Here is a 17,399-nt window from a genome sequence, read left to right on the forward strand (position 1 = left end):
TCTTCCCTCCCTCCCTTTTTCTTTCCTCTTTTCCATTGTCACTGTGAAAGCAGAGTAATTCTTTCAAGCAACGCTCTATCTAGGTTAGAGTTGCCAGTCCCTCAGATAGAAGAGCTGAGTGAATCTTGCACCAGCCGTGCTCTCTAAGCTCCTTGCTGGGCAGTTATTTCCTCTCCAATTTGCATGCGTTGTTTTCCTTTGCCCTTGGAGTACATCTGTTCTTCTCCTTTTGGAGCTGTTTATGCCAAGTTCTTCTCTGGCCTCAGCTCTCTAAGAAACTTCTTATGAACTAGCCCGGGAGCTCCCATTTTTATCATTACTGATTAAGAACACTTTTTCTGACACTGCCTTACAGGCTTTGAGAAGATTCAGCTTGCCTCTGCCCACTTCCTCTCCATAAAATAAGGATAAGGCGACTTCTAGACTTGATTTCAGGAGAATCTTCTGATTAAAGGAGTTACAGTTTCCAGAGGCCTATAAATAGCATTCTCTAGATGTTCAAACTTGAGATCCTCTGTGATGTCTGAGTCATCCCATTTCTGTCAGACTCAGACCAGTCCCAGGGTCTCTGTTGAGCTCTCCACAGCACTATTTTACCATTTACCAGGAATTCTCTCTCTGGTGTCCAAACCCCCACTAAGTCCCAAGTGCGCCAGTTTGAGTTGTGTGAATGACCTTGCCACGTATCCCTTTTGTCTGTGGGATGGGAGGGGAAGGCAGGAGGACCAGGGCTCGCGGACTATCCCATCTCTCTCGTCAATTCCATGCCCAATTTTCAGCATTTACTTCAGTGTCTTTCTTCCTCCACTGTGGTGTCCCCACTGTCCTTTGTGGTCTCTGCTGGTGTGGTTGTGCCTCTGCAGGGTGTGGGGCACAGTAATCCACACTTCATAAGGACATAATCCTTTGTCTTTCTGAAAACAAATGCAAGCTGATCATCTTCCTCCATTGTTTGAGAGCTCAGGTAATAAAATACACTGTTAAAAGAATATTTCCTATGCTTCAGAAATTGAGAGTGAATAAACTTTATTTAGAATAAACTTTATTTAGAATAAACCAAACCAGGTTGGAAGAGACCTTCAAGATCATCACGTCCAACCCATCAACCAATCCAACCCACCTAAACTACTAACCCATGGCACCAAGCACCCCATCAAGTCTCCTCCTGAACACCTCCAGTGACGGCGACTCCACCACCTCCTTGGGCAATGTCCTACCTTTTAACTCTAGATAGATTTTTAGTTAGGTGCTTCCTAAGCTTTTTGGTTCAAGGAATTGTTGCTGGCTCTCAGAAGTTTTTGTCATCTTTTCTAAGCCAGGCAGAAGAGTTGTGTAAAGTACATTTTGTAGCTCACACTCCTGCATTTCATTCAAAACAAATGGCACTTATGGGCTTCTAGCCATCAGATGCTCTGACACACATATAGTCAGAGTGTGACCAAAGGGCAGGATCTGAGATGGTTGTTGACAAAGCTGACGGCACTTTTGGGTACCTGTGCCCATAGCACTTACCTCTTGTGTCCTACATTCTCTGGTCCAGTGGTGTACTGGGACTGGGGAGCCCAAGTGAGGAAATTTCTCCAGTGGGCAGTGAAATCTGCAGTGAGGGAGAGTGAGAGGATGACCATCTGGCAAGGAGTTCTTCCGGGAGTACATCTAGATGGTGTAGTACCTGTTTCAAAGCAGAAAATGGGCAAAACAGAGTTAGGGGAGTAGAACCACACAGCCTTTCCATGAGGTAGTGAGTGCCCTTTGGGACAAGCCTTTAGCCAGGTTATTTGTCTGGCTATTAGTATACTTAGCACTCTGAAGAGATCTTTTTAAGCAATAGGTGATCAACACAAATTTACCTGTAGCTTGTCTGCGTGGTAGAGAGCCAAAAAAGGGTAGAATAAACCCTCCCACGACTCTAGTGAAGCAGTGTAGTGAGAGCTTTCAGGCTGCAGTGCTGTCACTCTGCTGCTGTCAATACCTACTAACTTGAGTCCAATTATAATAATTGAAAGTAATCTCTAATCTTTCCACCTTATTTATCCAGCTGAATTGGTCTGAGGTATCAGTAAACTGCTTTTTTAGCAGAAGCATGCTAGCAGCACAGTTTGCAGGTACTTGCCCATCTCTTTCCTGATACAGCTCAAACAGACGACAGGCTCTGCATGGAGGCACTTTCCTGCTGAAGACCTTGAGTGCCACCTGCAAGGCAGCAAGGGTGTCTGCGTGCTGTAAACCGAAGAAACCTTTAATTAAAGGCCTAGTGAAAATGACTGCAAATAGCTATGATTTAACAGCGTGTCCAGCATCTCATCTGCTCACTTAGCAAGACTTGTGTGGCCTTGTAAATGCTTGCCCTCTGTTACACTGAGCCGGTCCTGGCCGGCATGGCTGTACAGACTGAAACGCTGCATGGATCAAGTACACACGCATGGAAAGATAGGAGAAGGCACTTGCAGCTCTTATTAAAATTAGCAGGAGCTGTTAATGCTTCTTTTTAAAAAGAACTAGTGGGTTTGCATGTGAAATAAAGAGCATCTGGGATCAGATCATCAAACTCTTTGGCTGGTCACAATCCAGCTGCACTTCACAAAGAGAAGCTTTTGAGCAAGAGCAGTTCAAGCAAAAAAGTAGCTGCCTTTGTAAGCCCTTCTCAAATAGCTAACTTCAACTTAATTTGGTTTTTCTTTTGCACCTTCAAAAGGTACAGGAAGCAGGAGGTTTGTTTCTAAATGATCTTTATGATGGAGGTTCAATAAAACATGAGGCATGGTTTTTCCAGTTGTCTGCTCCATCCAAACAGTATTACAAGGCAGCAAGCCGTGACATCAGGTGGGACATTCAGTGCTGCAGGTTTCAGTGCTGCAGTTTGCTTGTAGCCCTGTTTCTGAAGGAAACACCCTCATGGCTTTCACTGCATTTAATAGCTGCAGAAAGGGAACACAAAAGAAAGACTCATTGCTGGTGTGAAGGCTTTCTGGTAGCCGAGGTATGCTTTAGAAGAGGTTTTAAAAGAACACTTGAAAGAAAATGGGCAAATGATGGCAATGAAATGGATGCTGGTGGTAAGGTCTGTATCAGTTGTTGCTCCTTTAACACAATCTGGCTTTAAATGCACCAATTTATTCAGCTGACTTTATGGCTGATTTGTGTGGAATGCCCTGGTTAATTCTGCTGCTATCTGTTCTATGAACAGGGAACCTCTTTTAATTCTGCTGCTATCTGTTCTATGAACAGGGGACCTGTTTAATTCTGCTGCTATCTGTTCTGCGAGCAGGAGACCTCTTTTAATTCTGCTGCTATCTGTTCTGTGAGCAGGAGACCTCTTTTAATTCTGCTGCTATCTGTTCTGTGAGCAGGAGACCTCTTTTAATTCTGCTGCTATCTGTTCTGTGAACAGGAGACCTCTTTTACCTCAGCATAAAATGTTTGGGGGATCTCTGACAGCCTCCACAGCTCCACTCTGCATTCACAGCTGCTGTGTGCTAGCAGAGCAGTGCAAGAAGAGCAGGGTAATGAATGCTTCCCTTGGTTTTGTGCAACTGCATTGACTCCCTGATTTCCAGGGGAAAAAGAATGAGCATATCCTTTGGACTCTGGGTCTTAAAGTACGTGGCTGCCTGTGTTTTGTTAATTAACTGCTGAAAACTTGTAAGACAAACTGTATTAATGAAATCAATGGCTGGAGGTTAGAATCTGGGCAAATGAAAAGCCCAAAGTGAGAACTGTGCATGCCAGCAGGGTTAGGCACATACATTGTCTTCAGCTGCTGGTGCATTTTTCTAGTAGCAATTGTTAGTAGAACAGGAGCAGAGGTTTGAACCTCATGCTGAGTTTTCTAAGTTGGAGCTCAAAAGAGCCAATGAATTGATCCACAATTTTGTGTGACTTGTCCTTGTAGCTCACAGATCCTGACTGTCCAATACCCATGTGAAACCAAACCAAGGCCCAGAAGGTGACAGTGGGTGAATGGAGGAGAAGGGGTGATTAAGATGTATGAACTGTTTTAAAGTTAGAGGCACTATTTGCCGAGCAGAATCAAGTTTAGAAGTGGTTTAATGATCTGATTTTAGGACTCTCGACATGCTAGTGGCTTACATTAAATTCACACTTGATTCTGCTCAGCTCTGGGTTTCTCACCCAGTGTAACCCAAAGGGCATCTCCTCCACGCTGCTGCATTAGCATGGGTGGCGATTCACCTTCACTTTCTCTCTTCCCACTAGTCAGTGTCTTCCAGGACTCATCACCAATATCCACATCATGGCACCTTCCATAGTTCTGCTATGGAACCAGTAGTGATCTTTATTAAATATCCTTTCTTCTTGCCTATTCCACCTTTGGGTTTAAATGGGTTAAGGATTCAGTTTACCTCCCTGCAAAGAGGATTTCTGTGTCTGTTTGTGGAACCCAAATTCCACCTGCAGTAACCATTCTAAAAGCTTTGTCAGCTTGCTTCTGACACCATGAGTAGCCCAAGCAGGTAGAGTGTAATTCTTAATGTCCTGCAGTGAAGGAAGAGAACACAGTGATTTTCTTACTGATTCCTACTGCTAACTGTGTTTGTTCTGCCACAAAGTGCTTGTCAGAACAAACCCTGAGTGCTTCACTCAAGCAACCATTTTCCTTAATGATAATGATGGTAGTTTGCATTCAGGCAGATGCAAAATTCCTGGTTTAAGCTTAAAAGGAATTTGAAGGGCAGTGTTCAAGAAGAAGAGGCAACAGAATGCTAATAATTATGGCAAAAGCAGCTGGCATTATTTATGCCAAATGCTAATGCAGTTGTGCAGCAAAATCACTTTATGACTCTTTCTTTTCCAGCTATATGCTGGGATACATCCTGAGATGGTTATGGAAACAAGTCCTCTCTGGATGTCAGGATTTTAAAGGCTGTGATCTCTGAGACAGGAGATCCAGAGATCAGGCAGGATTATCTAGAGCTGTAATTGAAATGCAGTGAAATGTGAGGGGGGTGTGTGTGTAGGGACTGAACATAGAGATGGGTTCACAGCTATGTGTGCCCAGGTCTGATGGATGCTGACACTGTCCTCAAGCTGGAGTGGAACAGATTAGTCTTTCCTTAGTCTTCCAGGGATGAAGCTCAGGATATATTAGTGGTCAGAACTCTGATGAGGGAATGCCCAAGATGCCTGGTTTACAGAACCCTGGATCCTTGTTAAAACGTGGTTGGTGTCTTTCCTTTAGTGCTGTGTAACCTCTGTGAGTGTGAGCTGTTGGACTGAGCTCACCAGAGGGAGGGTTATTGGAACAAGCAGTCCTAAGGAAAATGCCACCTTGTTTAAATAAGTGGAACAATGTTGGGTTAGGTTAACCCAGCTCAGGTCACAGTGCATCACTTTCCATTTAATAAATGTGATTTCTGCCTTGAGGAAAGAATTGGCTCCTTGCCTGCTATTTGTGACCCTGCTGTAGGCAAGCGTGTGCTTCAGTCGCCAAGTTATCTGAAAGTCAGATGACACCTAGCCAAAAGTAACAACTACAGAGATCCATGCTACTGGGATCTCAACACAGCAGAGAGGAGGCAGTCTAGGAGGTTCTCAGAGTGTATGGAGGACTGGTGGGTGATGTGGTGGTCGGAGGGTGTTTAGGGGCCAGTGACCACGAGATAATTGAATTTTCAGTACTCAGTCAATCTAAGAGGGGCAGCAAGAAGACCTCCACTCTGGACTTCTGGAGGGTGGACTTCAGGTTACTCAAGGAACTAACTCACAAGGTTCCTTGGGTAATAGCACTTAAAAACAAAGGGGTCCAGGAGAGCTGGACCTACTTCAAGGAAGAACTGTTGAAGGTGCAGATGTGCCGATGTGCCAGAAAAGGAGCCGCTGGGGCAGATGGCCAGCCTGGATGGGCAATGAACTTCTAAAACAACTAAGGGGAAAAAAAGAGGGTGTATCATCTTTGGAAGAACGGTGAGACAGCCCATGAAATGTTTAAGGATGTTGCTAGGTCTTGCCGGAAGAAAATTAGGGAGGCAAAAGTACATTTGGAGCTTAGACTGGCCTCTGCTGTGAAGGACAACAAAAAGTCCTTCTATAAATACATTAATAGCAAGAGGAAGGGCAGAGACAACCTCCACTCCTTGGTGGACACAGAGGGGAACGTTGTGATAAGGGATGAGGAAAAGGCAGAGTTACTTAACACCTTCTTTGCCTCAATTTTTACTAGCAGGACAGAATGTCTTCCAGACAGCTGGCCTCCAGAGCTGGCAGATGGAGCCAGGGAGCAGCATAGCTTCCCTGTGTTCCAAGAGGAGGTTATTAAAGATCTCCTCAGCCGCTTAGATCCCCACAAGTCCATGGGGCCAGATGGGATCCATCCTAGGGTTCTGAGAGAGCTGTCAGAGGAGCTGGCCAAACCGCTCTCCATCATTTTCCAGCAGTCCTGGCTCACTGGAGGGGTCCCAGAGGACTGGAAGCTGGCCAGTGTGGTGCCCATTCACAAGAAGGGCTGGTTGGATGAGCCAGGGAATTATAAGCCTGTCAGCCTGACCTCAGTGCCAGGCAAGATCATGGAACAGGTCATCCTGAGTGCAATCACACAGCACTTGCAGGATGGCCAAGGGATCAGGCCCAGCCAGCATGGATTTAGGAAGGGCAGGTCCTGCCCGACCATCCTCATCTCCTTCTATGATCAGGTGACCCGCCTGGTGGATGTGGGGAGGCCTGTGGACTTCAGCAAGGCCTTTGACACCGTCCCCCACAGCACATCTGAGTTTTTGTTTTGCTCTCTTCTAGAGAATAGCTGGGTTGGTTTTCTGCAAGGCAGTCAACAATTTGTCTTTCCTATGACTTGCAGTTTTCAACTGATGGGAGTAGCCCAATGTAGCTGGATCCATAATATTGTCATTGGGGTTTTGGATATGTTGTCTACACCCTCTGAAGGTCAGAGATCTGCAAGGAGCATACTGACTGCCATTTTGTACAGATTCCCATTAGATCCTCCTGACAGAGTGATACATTTCAATTAGGTTTCCAGACCTGGAAATCCTTTACCCTGTACTGCTGGAGCCGTGTGGTGGGTTGAAATTTCCCCCCCCCAACATAAAATTGCCAGACCCAGCTCAGTTAGAAAGTAAATGAAGTTGTATTTACAAGCAAAACTACAATCTAAATATTAAACCCAATGAATATGTTAAAAATATACAATATTTACATATATGTACAATTTATAAACAGCACAAGACACCACCCTGGCTGGTGGCCAGTCACCAATGGTGTTCCCCAGGGATCAGTACTGGGCCCCATCCTCTTTAATATCTTCATTGATGATCTGGATGAGGGGATTGAGTCAGTCATCAGCAAATTTGCAGATGACACCAAGTTAGGAGCAGATGTTGGTCAGTTAGAGGGTGGAAGGGCTCTGCAGAGGGACCTCAACCGACTGGACAGATGGGCAGAGTCCAATGGGATGGCATTCAACAAGTCCAAGCGCTGGGTGCTGCACTTTGGCCACAGCAACCCCATGCAGAGCTACAGGCTGGGGTCAGAGTGGCTGGAGAGCTCCCAAACAGAGAGGGACCTGGGGGTGCTGATTGACAGCCACCTAAACATGAGCCAGCAGTGTGCCCAGGTGGTCAAGAAGGCCAATGGCATCCTGGCCTTCATTAGGAATAGTGTGGCCAGCAGGAGCAGGGAAGTCATTGTGCCCCTGTACTCTGCTTTGGTTAGGCCACACCTTGAGTCCTGTGTCCAGTTCTGGGCCCCTCAGTTTAAGAAGGACATTGAGACACTTGAATGTGTCCAGAGAAGGGCAACAAGGCTGGGGAGAGGCCTTGAGCACAAGCCCTATGAGGAGAGGCTGAGGGAGCTGGGATTGTTTAGCCTGGAGAAGAGGAGGCTCAGGGGTGACCTCATTGCTCTCTACAACTACCTGAAAGGTGGTTGTAGCCAGGAAGGGGTTGGTCTCTACTCCCAGGCAACCAGCATCAGAACAAGGGGACACAGTCTCAAGCTGTGCCACGGGAGGTTTAGGCTGGAGGTTAGGAGGAAGTTCTATACAGAGAGAGTGATTGCCCATTGGAATGGGCTGCCTGGGGAGGTGGTGGAGTCACTGACCCTGGAGATATTCAAGAGGGGATTGGACATGGCACTTGGTGCCATGGTCTAGTCATGAGGTCTGTGGTGACAGGTTGGACTTGATGATCTTTGAGGTGTCTTCCAACCTTGGTGATACTGTGATACTGCGAAACCAGGGGGCTATTAATAGCTTCCCCACTCCCTGCTCCCTTCCCTAACCCCCTCTACACTGGGCAAGAGAAAGAGCAGAGAGCTGCTGTTAGTTACTTAACCACAAGAAGAACGCATTCAAGGTCAGCAAAGCCAGCAGAAGCCAGAAGTTAGTATCTGCCAGAGTGAGGAAGCCAAAAAGAAAGTTAGTTTCTACAAACCAACTTTGTTAGTACTCTGTAGAATGGGATTATTTAGAATTTACCATTCTTTTCCCTTTTAAACCCAATGGCAATTTATTTACATTCTACCATTTTCTGTTCAAGATCTGTGGAAAATTTTCAAGGTCCAGCCTAAAACTAAAACTACCTTTGCCTTTGGGAATCCCTTGTTGCAAAGGTTGCTCTCAGAAGTTCCTTGTATTTTGGGCAGTGTGGGAAAGGTAAGGGTAGCAACTGAAAAGAAAGTTGCAAAACAGCAGTTAGGCAAGATACTGCTTGGTCTGCAGTTCAGTGCACCCTTGCAGCATTGTTCTTCTTGGCTGCACTAGTTAGAACAAGCTGACAAAGAATCTGGGAATGCAATCTTCAAGGATACCCATCTTCAGGACTCCACGAGTCACACTGATGACTGCTTACCCACGAACCCTTGAGTGTCCAGAGCAGCCATGGCTGCAGCAGCTCAGAGTTAAAGGATTCATTTTCACGGGATGAAGTTTGTCCCTTGACAGAAGATTGACACGAGCCCTGCTGACCTGCTTTGTGCTTGGCTTCCCCAGGGGTGATTTCACTCATGGGGTTCAGTCCTCCTTTAAACACACTCACCTTTTGGCAGCACATTTCCGGGTAGCAGCCTTTGTACCTGCTCAGCTGTGTGCAGGACACTTACCACAGCTCCATTCAGCTGCATTGTGGGCACTTGTGAACATTCTAGAACTCAGTGTTGTCTTTCATTAATTCAAGACATATGAAGGTTAAGGGTTACATGGGATGACAAGAATTTGTTACTCCAATTATATCAGCTAAACTGAGTTTATTCTTGTTTGAAGCTCTTTGTGCTAAATATTAAATAAGAGGTAGAACAAAGTTTAACACCAAAATATTCTTAATGTTTCTCTAATGTCTTTTTGTCCTTTTCCCAGCAGTACAGCTCTCTCTATAGAGTCCCAGAGTGGAAAGAGCTTTAAAAAGAGCTTGAGTGCTCTGAAGAGATAATTACCCTGTAAAACTTCACAGTAGCTGCCTGATCCTTTTAGGAATTTCTTCTCCCTGTTGCAGGAAGTAGGAAAATCTTTCTGAATTACAGTCACAGGCATGGCCTTACCAGTACCTGATGGACATTTGTTCTGGGTAGAAAGACACGAGTGGTCTCAAGCTATGTAGGAAAGATGGTTGGAAAAAAAATGTGTAATGTGTATTCCTGACTTCAGGGCTTGTTTGCAGAAACTTGCTCCCCTGGATGTGAGTGAGGTGCAGCACCTGCTTGCTGAGTTTGCTAGTGATTGTGGCACTGGCCAGGTAGGTATTCTGGACTGGGAGAGTGTCAGAAGCAGCTCCTGGCTCTGTGCCAGGCTGTGAGCATGAACAGGCAGACACGTCTCCGTATCTTCCATCGTCACGCTCTCCTCACCCTGGGGTGAGAAACATTGCTCCATGGCCTAGTTAACCTGACTCCTATCATCACAGGTTGGCTGAGCCCACACAGCTTGTCTTGCACCACATGTGCAAACCTCCTCTCCCAAACAGACACTCATACTGCTCACTCCTGGTATTTCCTAGCTTTGTAACCTAGGTTTGCCACAAATGGGGAACTCCAGCTCCTTTCAGCTGCCCATCTTCCCCCTCTGTGAAATGAGAGGTCTGGAGGAGACATGGGTCAACTGTTTAAAACTACTCACACCCTGTACATTTTCCTGCCTCTACTGGCTGTCATGCTTCAAAAATCTCTTTGAAGAGACATGTTTTGCTGTTTCTGGAGCACATGACATCAGATGCCACTCCTAAAATACGTTGCTCTGCAAGGCAAGGTTTGTAATTAGACCAGCTGGTATCACTGAGAGAAAACAGGCAAGGTCTCAGAATCACAAGGTTCCAGTCAGGGTCTTCAGATACTGTAGACAGGTCTAGCAAGGACTGCAGATCTCCAGCAGGAGTGGAAAGGTTTGATGCTTTTCAAGCACCCATTGCCTCACACGTTCTGTGAGATTCCTTTAAAAAGGTAGATGAAATTACTCTTCCTTTGGATATGACAAAATCAGAGTGTAAAAAGTGCTACTTGGTTCTCTTGATCTGATCTCAGTGCTGCTAATTCTGTGGGGAGAGACATGTAAGTGGCTGGGGTGGTTTCAAAGTACACCAGGGTGACTAACTCTGTTCCAGCTGAAGGTGACATGTTTCCTGAGGCTGGAACTCTCTTAGCAACTGTTTCATACCTGCAGAAATCCCATGTTGCAGGTGGTGAGAGGTGTGAAAACTATAGCTGCTTTCACAGCCAAGGGAACTGATGTTTTGATGTGCTTGCAGCATGTGATAAAACAGCTGCTGACAGTGGAAGGGAAGGAGATGATGATAAAAACAATAAATGAACCTCTCTCATTGCCCTGAAAGTGCAAAGGAGAATACCTGTGGTGTAGAGCATCTGCCTTTATCTCAGCCATAAACTCAATGACATAGTTCTGGGGTCATTAAACATTAAGCAAGTTAAAGTGTGGTTTTGCATTGTGTCCTCTATGGAGGCATCTGAAAAGCCAGTGTGCAAAGAAATGCTGCTGGAGCTTTGACATTGCTTAGGGAATGTAAGTTTTCATTCATAGTCATTTAATTAATGAATATTCATTTCAATTAACGAGTTAATGAAATAAATAAAGTAGCCCTTTAATAAACAGTGCTTTAAAGTAGGCTCACAGCTTAAGTGCTCTGACTGTATTTAAAAGCTCAGTGACAAAAGTGACGACGTTTGGCCCTCTACCCTGAAACTGCTGTGTGAATAATCCTCTCCATGCTGTGATGCTTACCCCTCCTCCAGCTTTTAACTGTAGGGCTAACTCTGCTGGGGATGTAAACACAGCATAGGGCTGGATGTAGAGTTTGAGGTGCTACCTCTTCATTAACAGTGGAGGAGGTTCAGAACCAGTTGAAGATACACTGAAAAGCATGTTAGGAGAAGACTCCAGAGTGGTGGGGGAAGAAGGCAGCAGGTGTAGGAAGACTGTAGCTTTCCCTGTTGGTGACCATTAACACTGGCTGGTCATTTAGACTTCACAGAATGATGCTGTTGTGACAAAGGGAGGTGAGAGGTTTCTTGCACTGGAGGAAGAGGGTGTCTCCTTCCAACCAGCCAGCAGCACAGCTGTCCAGCTTGGGTAGAAAGTGCTTCTTCCATGTGCTGACATGAGCCCAAACAGCAGCCTCCCTGTGTGCAATTGTCTGTGTGCGCCTCAGGACACCTGAGGGCTTTGGGCTGCTGCTTTCTTTAAATTCTAATAATTATATTTAACTTTGAGATAGGCTACAATAACTATGATTAAAGCAATTGTTCTGCTCTGCTGGAGTGATTTCTGAGCATGCCCTAGCTGCAAGATTTGAAATGCAGATATGCAGGAGGGAAGAGATGTTCTTTCCATAACTTTTTTATTTCTATTGGAATAAACCAAGCTGTTTCATCTCTCATAAATATTGGATCTCACTGGCAATGGGCATCACCTACCCATGTAGGTAGTTGAGGGTTTGGCACTCTAATCAGGAATTAGGAGTAAAGCATTAGTATATTAGCTGTTTGCTGCAGAGCTATCCTCCTCCTCTCCCCCTTTCCCTTGCTGTTAACACCCTTCAGTCTCTCTGGATTTTTTTGTTGGTTCATTCCTTTTGCGCTGGGATGTGAGCACACTTCTGTGGCACATTGCAAGCCTTTTCTGAGCAAGTGTTTTCTTGAGAGGGTAATGATTGGTTCAAATATTGCCTCAAATGTTTCTGAACAAAGCTGTCACTGCTCTCGCAGTAGAAGGCTGTGCCCCCATGGCCCTGCACTGCTGATACTCACCAGGCACTGTGGTGCTGTTACCTCAGAGCTCTCGTTGGCATTTCCAGGGTGGCTTCTATCAGTGACATTTTCATTGACTGTCAGTATGGTTCTTGGGAGCAAGCTGTCCATGTTTGCTTTAGGTCATATATCCAGTTTCTCTCACATTAAATGGAACTAAATTAAATATTATATATCAAGGTGATAGAAACTGAGATGTTTTGCAGACTTCCACTTAATTTAGAAGTGGTACTGAGCTTGTTCAGTTAGGTTTTTATCTGCCTCTACAAAGTACTCTGACCAGACATCCTGTTTCTTACCTGCTATAATCCTGTCCCTGTTTGTCTTCACAGACACAGCCCTAAAAAGTGCAAGAGTTGTAAAATGGTCTTTGGCAGAAGTATGGGGCAAAGTGTCTGGAGGGCAGTAGCTAAAATGATGGACCAAATGGTACTGGCAGTTGCCCTGTTGGTTTGGAGTCTGTACCTTGTTTAGTTGGTGGGAGTGATAATAAGCCATGTGTGGCAGTTGTAACAGCTTCAAGGGCTCATGTTCAGGCCAAAAGCAGTGCCAGTAGAAGGAAGATGGGTGAGAGATGTGGCTGAGGCCTTTAAGAGCTGCTGACACTTCTGAGGCAGGTTAATGGTACCCTCAAACACTGCTCATTCATAATCAGCTTAGGTGATGATTCTGGTGTGGGGTTAAGTTTGCAAAATGTGGGTTTAGGAGTTGATTTTAAATGTGTTGGGCTTTCCAGGGAGCTCAGGACTGAACACAGGTCAGCCAGCCAAAGCGCTGTGGGTAACCCAGACTACTCTACCTGCATTACTTGGGCTGGAGGAGAAGCTGCATGCTTCAGCATGAGCACGAAATGGACAACCAAGAGTAATGCTGCAGAGAGAGGAGAAAAAGTTCTGCTCCAAGGACTTCTGAGTCTGATACACGATGAAATTCATGTTCTGATTGATTTCAGTAGATGCAAGGTGGTAGCCCACAACAGCAGCTTTCTTTTGATTCATATCTCACCAAGTGTGCTGGATTTGGTTAATACGCCTGTAGCTCCTCATGTTTCCCATGCACACTCAGTGAGTAATTCATGCAGGGTGTAGCCATCTCTAGGGCAAGAGTATTGAATAAAGCAAGCAGTGAGAAAGGTGCAGCAGAATGGAAGGAAAGTTTATTTTAACATGAAAGGAGTACAAACTGTATTCCTACACCTACAGAAGAACTAAGAGCTAGTTATCTTTGGACGTCTTTGGAAGAGCTAGTTGTCTTTGGAGATGTTTGTCACTATCTGCCGGCACCTCAGCAATGTTTTGCAGAGGCACGTTGCCATCTAGTGTTGATCTCCTTCCACTTCGTGGCTTCTCTAGCTGCAATAGGTTCTGGACAGACACTTCGGGAGAATTTTTGGCAAGCCAGTGATGTACTGAGAGTGCAAAGCAACATTACTGCTGCCAGCTGTCAAGAACACATGGCACCATTTCCAAGAGTAAACGAAGATCAAGTTCAATGATTTACACTCTTGTATTCAGAGTTGCTAGCAATATAAATTTGCTCTCCATCAGGAAATAGTTTGTTAAAGTCAGTGTCCAGTTCTTCTTTCAGTGTTGCAAGAAGTGGCAAAAGCCTAAGGTAGTGTTCTTCCTATAGCTGTGGTATTAGCTCTTCAGTGCTTCTCTCTGTGTTTCCCTTTGTGCTGACAATCCTTATGCTTGCCTTGTCAGAAAAGGGGGAAACCCTTTGCATTTCATGTGTACACACTGAGAAGCAGTTCAGCCCTTGTCTGATTTCCAATGGTAGTGCCTGGAAGGCATCACTTAGAGGCTGGTATTCCCTGAGCACGGACATGGCCACACTTTCAGTCCTTGTGAGCCACAGACTGAGAATTTTCTGTGGCAAAGTGCTGCATGATGCAGATCTGAGCACTCTGTGTGCCTGAAGCTCCTGGGGCTTTTCTTCACATAGTCAGGGATTTGGATAAACTTTCAGTCTTTGTGTTCATTGCTGCTGATTAATAGATGAAGTTTTGGCCTAGGACTCTTTTTATTTCCTAATAAAGATGTAGATTCCTGAAAAGAAAAGGAAAATTCTCTGATCCTGAGGACCAGAAAAACTTCCTTCAGGTGAACGCAGTTGTGCCGCCCAAAGAAATGTCAGGCACATCAGCAGTGTGAAAATACCTCAGACACTGTGACATACCCAGCAGTGAAGATAACATCTGCTCAAGGGAGAATGGTGGCTAAAGAAAGGGCTCTGATCATAGCTGAGCAGCTAAGCAGAAGAAAGGTCCTTTCAGCTACCTGGTCTTTGTAACACTGTGGCCAGAGGAATGGCTGAAAGTGCCAGGGGACTGGATAGGTTGGCTCAGTAGAATGGAAATCATAGCAACTGGTTAACAAAGTACCAGGCTCCTTTGACTACATTTTCATAAGAAGGTGGAACTCAGCTAAATGGCAAAAAGCAGAGCCCTTGAAGTGTGGCTCTCCATGACCTACCCACATCTCTGTATTGATAGCTGTAAGGTAGGCTTGGGGAGCCAAACTGAGTCAGTCAGACTTGTGTGCTATAAAACTACTGCAGAGGTGCTTTGTGCAGTTGTTGAGAGGCTCATATTGGTCACGGAAGGGTTATCAAGAGCTAGACGAGAGTGACACTCACAAATCAACTCTTCCCTCTTACAGTTTGGCTGCTCTCTGATTTTAGTTTGTGCTGTAATTTTAGAGCAATACTAGATGCAGCTGGCAAAACCAGTCTGACTCTTTGCTGTTTGCAGCTGGTTGTGCTTCTTTTCTGAGGCACATCTGTACTGGGTTTGACTGGTATGTTGTCTGTGGCACGAGCATTGCCTGCAAAACCTGAGGACTTTTGTGTTGGAATGCTAATACGGGATGGAAGGGAGGAAGAAAAGTATTTGCTGTGGCAAATGGTGCATTTGCTGTGCCTCTGTCTGTTCTGAGTTTCTGATCTCCTGTGCAACACAGGTGTAATGTCCATGATGCCCCCACCACCCAACAGGCATTCCAGCCATGGGTCTCCAAAGGTGCCAGTGACCCACCTCACCAGAAATGATGAGCTGTTTTGCTGTGGTGGGTAGAAACATCCAGTTCTTACTTGCTTCAGACTCGTGACATCTCTGATGTGTAAAACATGTTTCTTCCTGCTGGATTTGTCTCTCAGGGACCATGAGATGGGCTTTAATGCTCTTTTGCAGGGTAAACAGAGCCAGCTCAGATCTGTGCTGCTCTTGAGCTTCAGCGGAAGTGAGGCTGTGGAATACCAAACATGAATTTTCTCTCTTTCTGGTGATTATCTTGTGCAGTACAAATATGAGTGTTCACCTTGTATCTTCTGTAGGAATCCCAAGTTAATCAGCCAATACATAATGCAATGAGTTGATTTCCAGGTTCTAAAACCCATGTATTATCTGCTGTCATGCCTCAGAGGTAGACTTAAGCGTAGATTATCTTCACTGGGCTGATACAAATATGAAAACAGATGTAACTCCCACCCTAAAGAGCAAGCAAAGGCAACCTGTTAACCTGGGTTTGACTTTTCCTTTCAGTCTTTTATCCTCTACAGCATTAAATTACTCATAGCTGTCACCTCTTTGCAGTATGACAAGAAGAACATTGTGAAGGTGACAAACTGGTCATGTGTTCAGAGATATTTCTCAGGGTGAACCTTTCAATAAAGGGAACAAGCAAGCAAGCATAGATGTCCTGTCAGTGTTTCACTGATTTGAGACCTGGACTAGATTACAGAAGACTACATGTGGACCTCACCTGTAATCTAAATTCTGAGCCTTGCTCTAAGAGGCTTTTTTCCTCTGAGCTTGCCAGCTTCAACCTGGGCAGGAGAGCAGCAGTGTTGTACACAGGAGTTATGATTCGGTTGAATGGCTTCATGCTTACATGGAACTGCAGCATCCCAGTTGTGTCACAGGGAAGGAACCAGAAATGACTGTTCTTAGGCAAAGAGTGAGAATGAGGTAGAAAGAAGCACATTTTCTGGTAGGTGCTGCACCGGTTGAAGGGAAGAGGATTAGTAGGGTGACCTATTTTGATCCTCTGCTGCATGCCAGATCAAAAAGTCCATGTGTCAATAACATTGTTTAAACTGCTCTGTGTTGGTCAGATAATGAAGGCTGTTTCTTCACTGAAGTATATAATTCCATTTCAAGGACAGTGTCCTTCCTGACCATGCCTGAGTGTCTGTGACCCGTCCTGGCACCACAGAAGTTGTGGCTGGAGGCTGTTCTGCAGCCAGAGCAGCCCTCTGCATGGCTGGCTGCTCAACCTTCCTGCTTTTCACAAAAACCCCGAAACAACCCGAAAAACAGAGACAAGAATGAAAAGGAACAAATCTCTCTGAAGTGCTGTCCCTTCCTCAAGTCCTCACAATTGGATCTTTTGTGATTGCACGTAGCGTGTGACCCTTTCTTTCTCCTGTGTCAGATGGGACCTATCCAACAATCGGATCTTGTTCACAGCGTCTCTGTAGTCATCTTCCGCTCCTTACAGATGTTAGGTGTGGGTACAATGCACACCTCAAAGCAACTGCTGGAACTGTGATTGCTTTTCAGACAAGATGTGTGTTTTCTCAGAAAGAAAGGTGTGGTTGGCAGAAGGTAAGCAAACACCACCAGTGGCTGTCTGCTAGACTCTTACAGGGGTCCTTTATTCACACCGAGACCTATGCACTTTTCACATCCGCTCTGCTTTGTGGCTGGAAGTAACAAATGTGTATTTGTGTGACTAAACTAACACAGCTCTAGGCAAAGCATCCAAGCCATTGCTCTTTGAAATGCCCTCAATATCAAATGCCTGCACAGATGCTGTGCTGCTAACTCTGCATTGCCGACTCTGAAAGATGCAGCTGCCTGAGCAATAATTCTGCAAGCCAGCGTGGTCTGAGGAGGGTGTCAGGAAGCCTACTTAGCTCTCCTAAAATCTGCCAGATGGGAAGGAGACTTCTGGCCAATGAAAATATGAAGAGGAGAGGGCACAGAATAGCTCCATATTGGCTTCAACTCAGAGAGGTAACTGCTGAGCAGCACTCTCCATCTCAGACAGCCCAGACACTGCCTTTGCTGAATCAGAAGCAGCATTTGTTGACTTCTTTCTCAGAAGAAACTTGGAAATTGTTCCATATCAATTCTGCCTGCTGTTCTGGTTTTAAGCTTGGGATGGGGGGAAGTTTTC

General features: G+C 45.4%; 1 protein-coding gene across 1 annotated transcript; it reads right to left on the minus strand.

Moving 5' to 3' along the window:
- Positions 1 to 282: 282 nt before the first annotated feature.
- Positions 283 to 12,327, minus strand: LOC137448445 (prostatic acid phosphatase-like). Its single transcript, XM_068152978.1, is given in 7 exon segments — positions 283 to 444; positions 1,513 to 1,672; positions 2,114 to 2,213; positions 2,419 to 2,450; positions 2,954 to 3,008; positions 4,359 to 4,494; positions 12,238 to 12,327. Coding segments are annotated over 7 exon segments (735 nt in total).
- Positions 12,328 to 17,399: the final 5,072 nt, after the last annotated feature.

This window comes from Melanerpes formicivorus, unplaced genomic scaffold (genome assembly GCF_026170545.1).
Source record: "Melanerpes formicivorus ecotype bairdi unplaced genomic scaffold, bMelFor1.0.p_v2 SCAF_24, whole genome shotgun sequence".
Taxonomy (NCBI): Eukaryota; Metazoa; Chordata; class Aves; order Piciformes; family Picidae; genus Melanerpes; species Melanerpes formicivorus.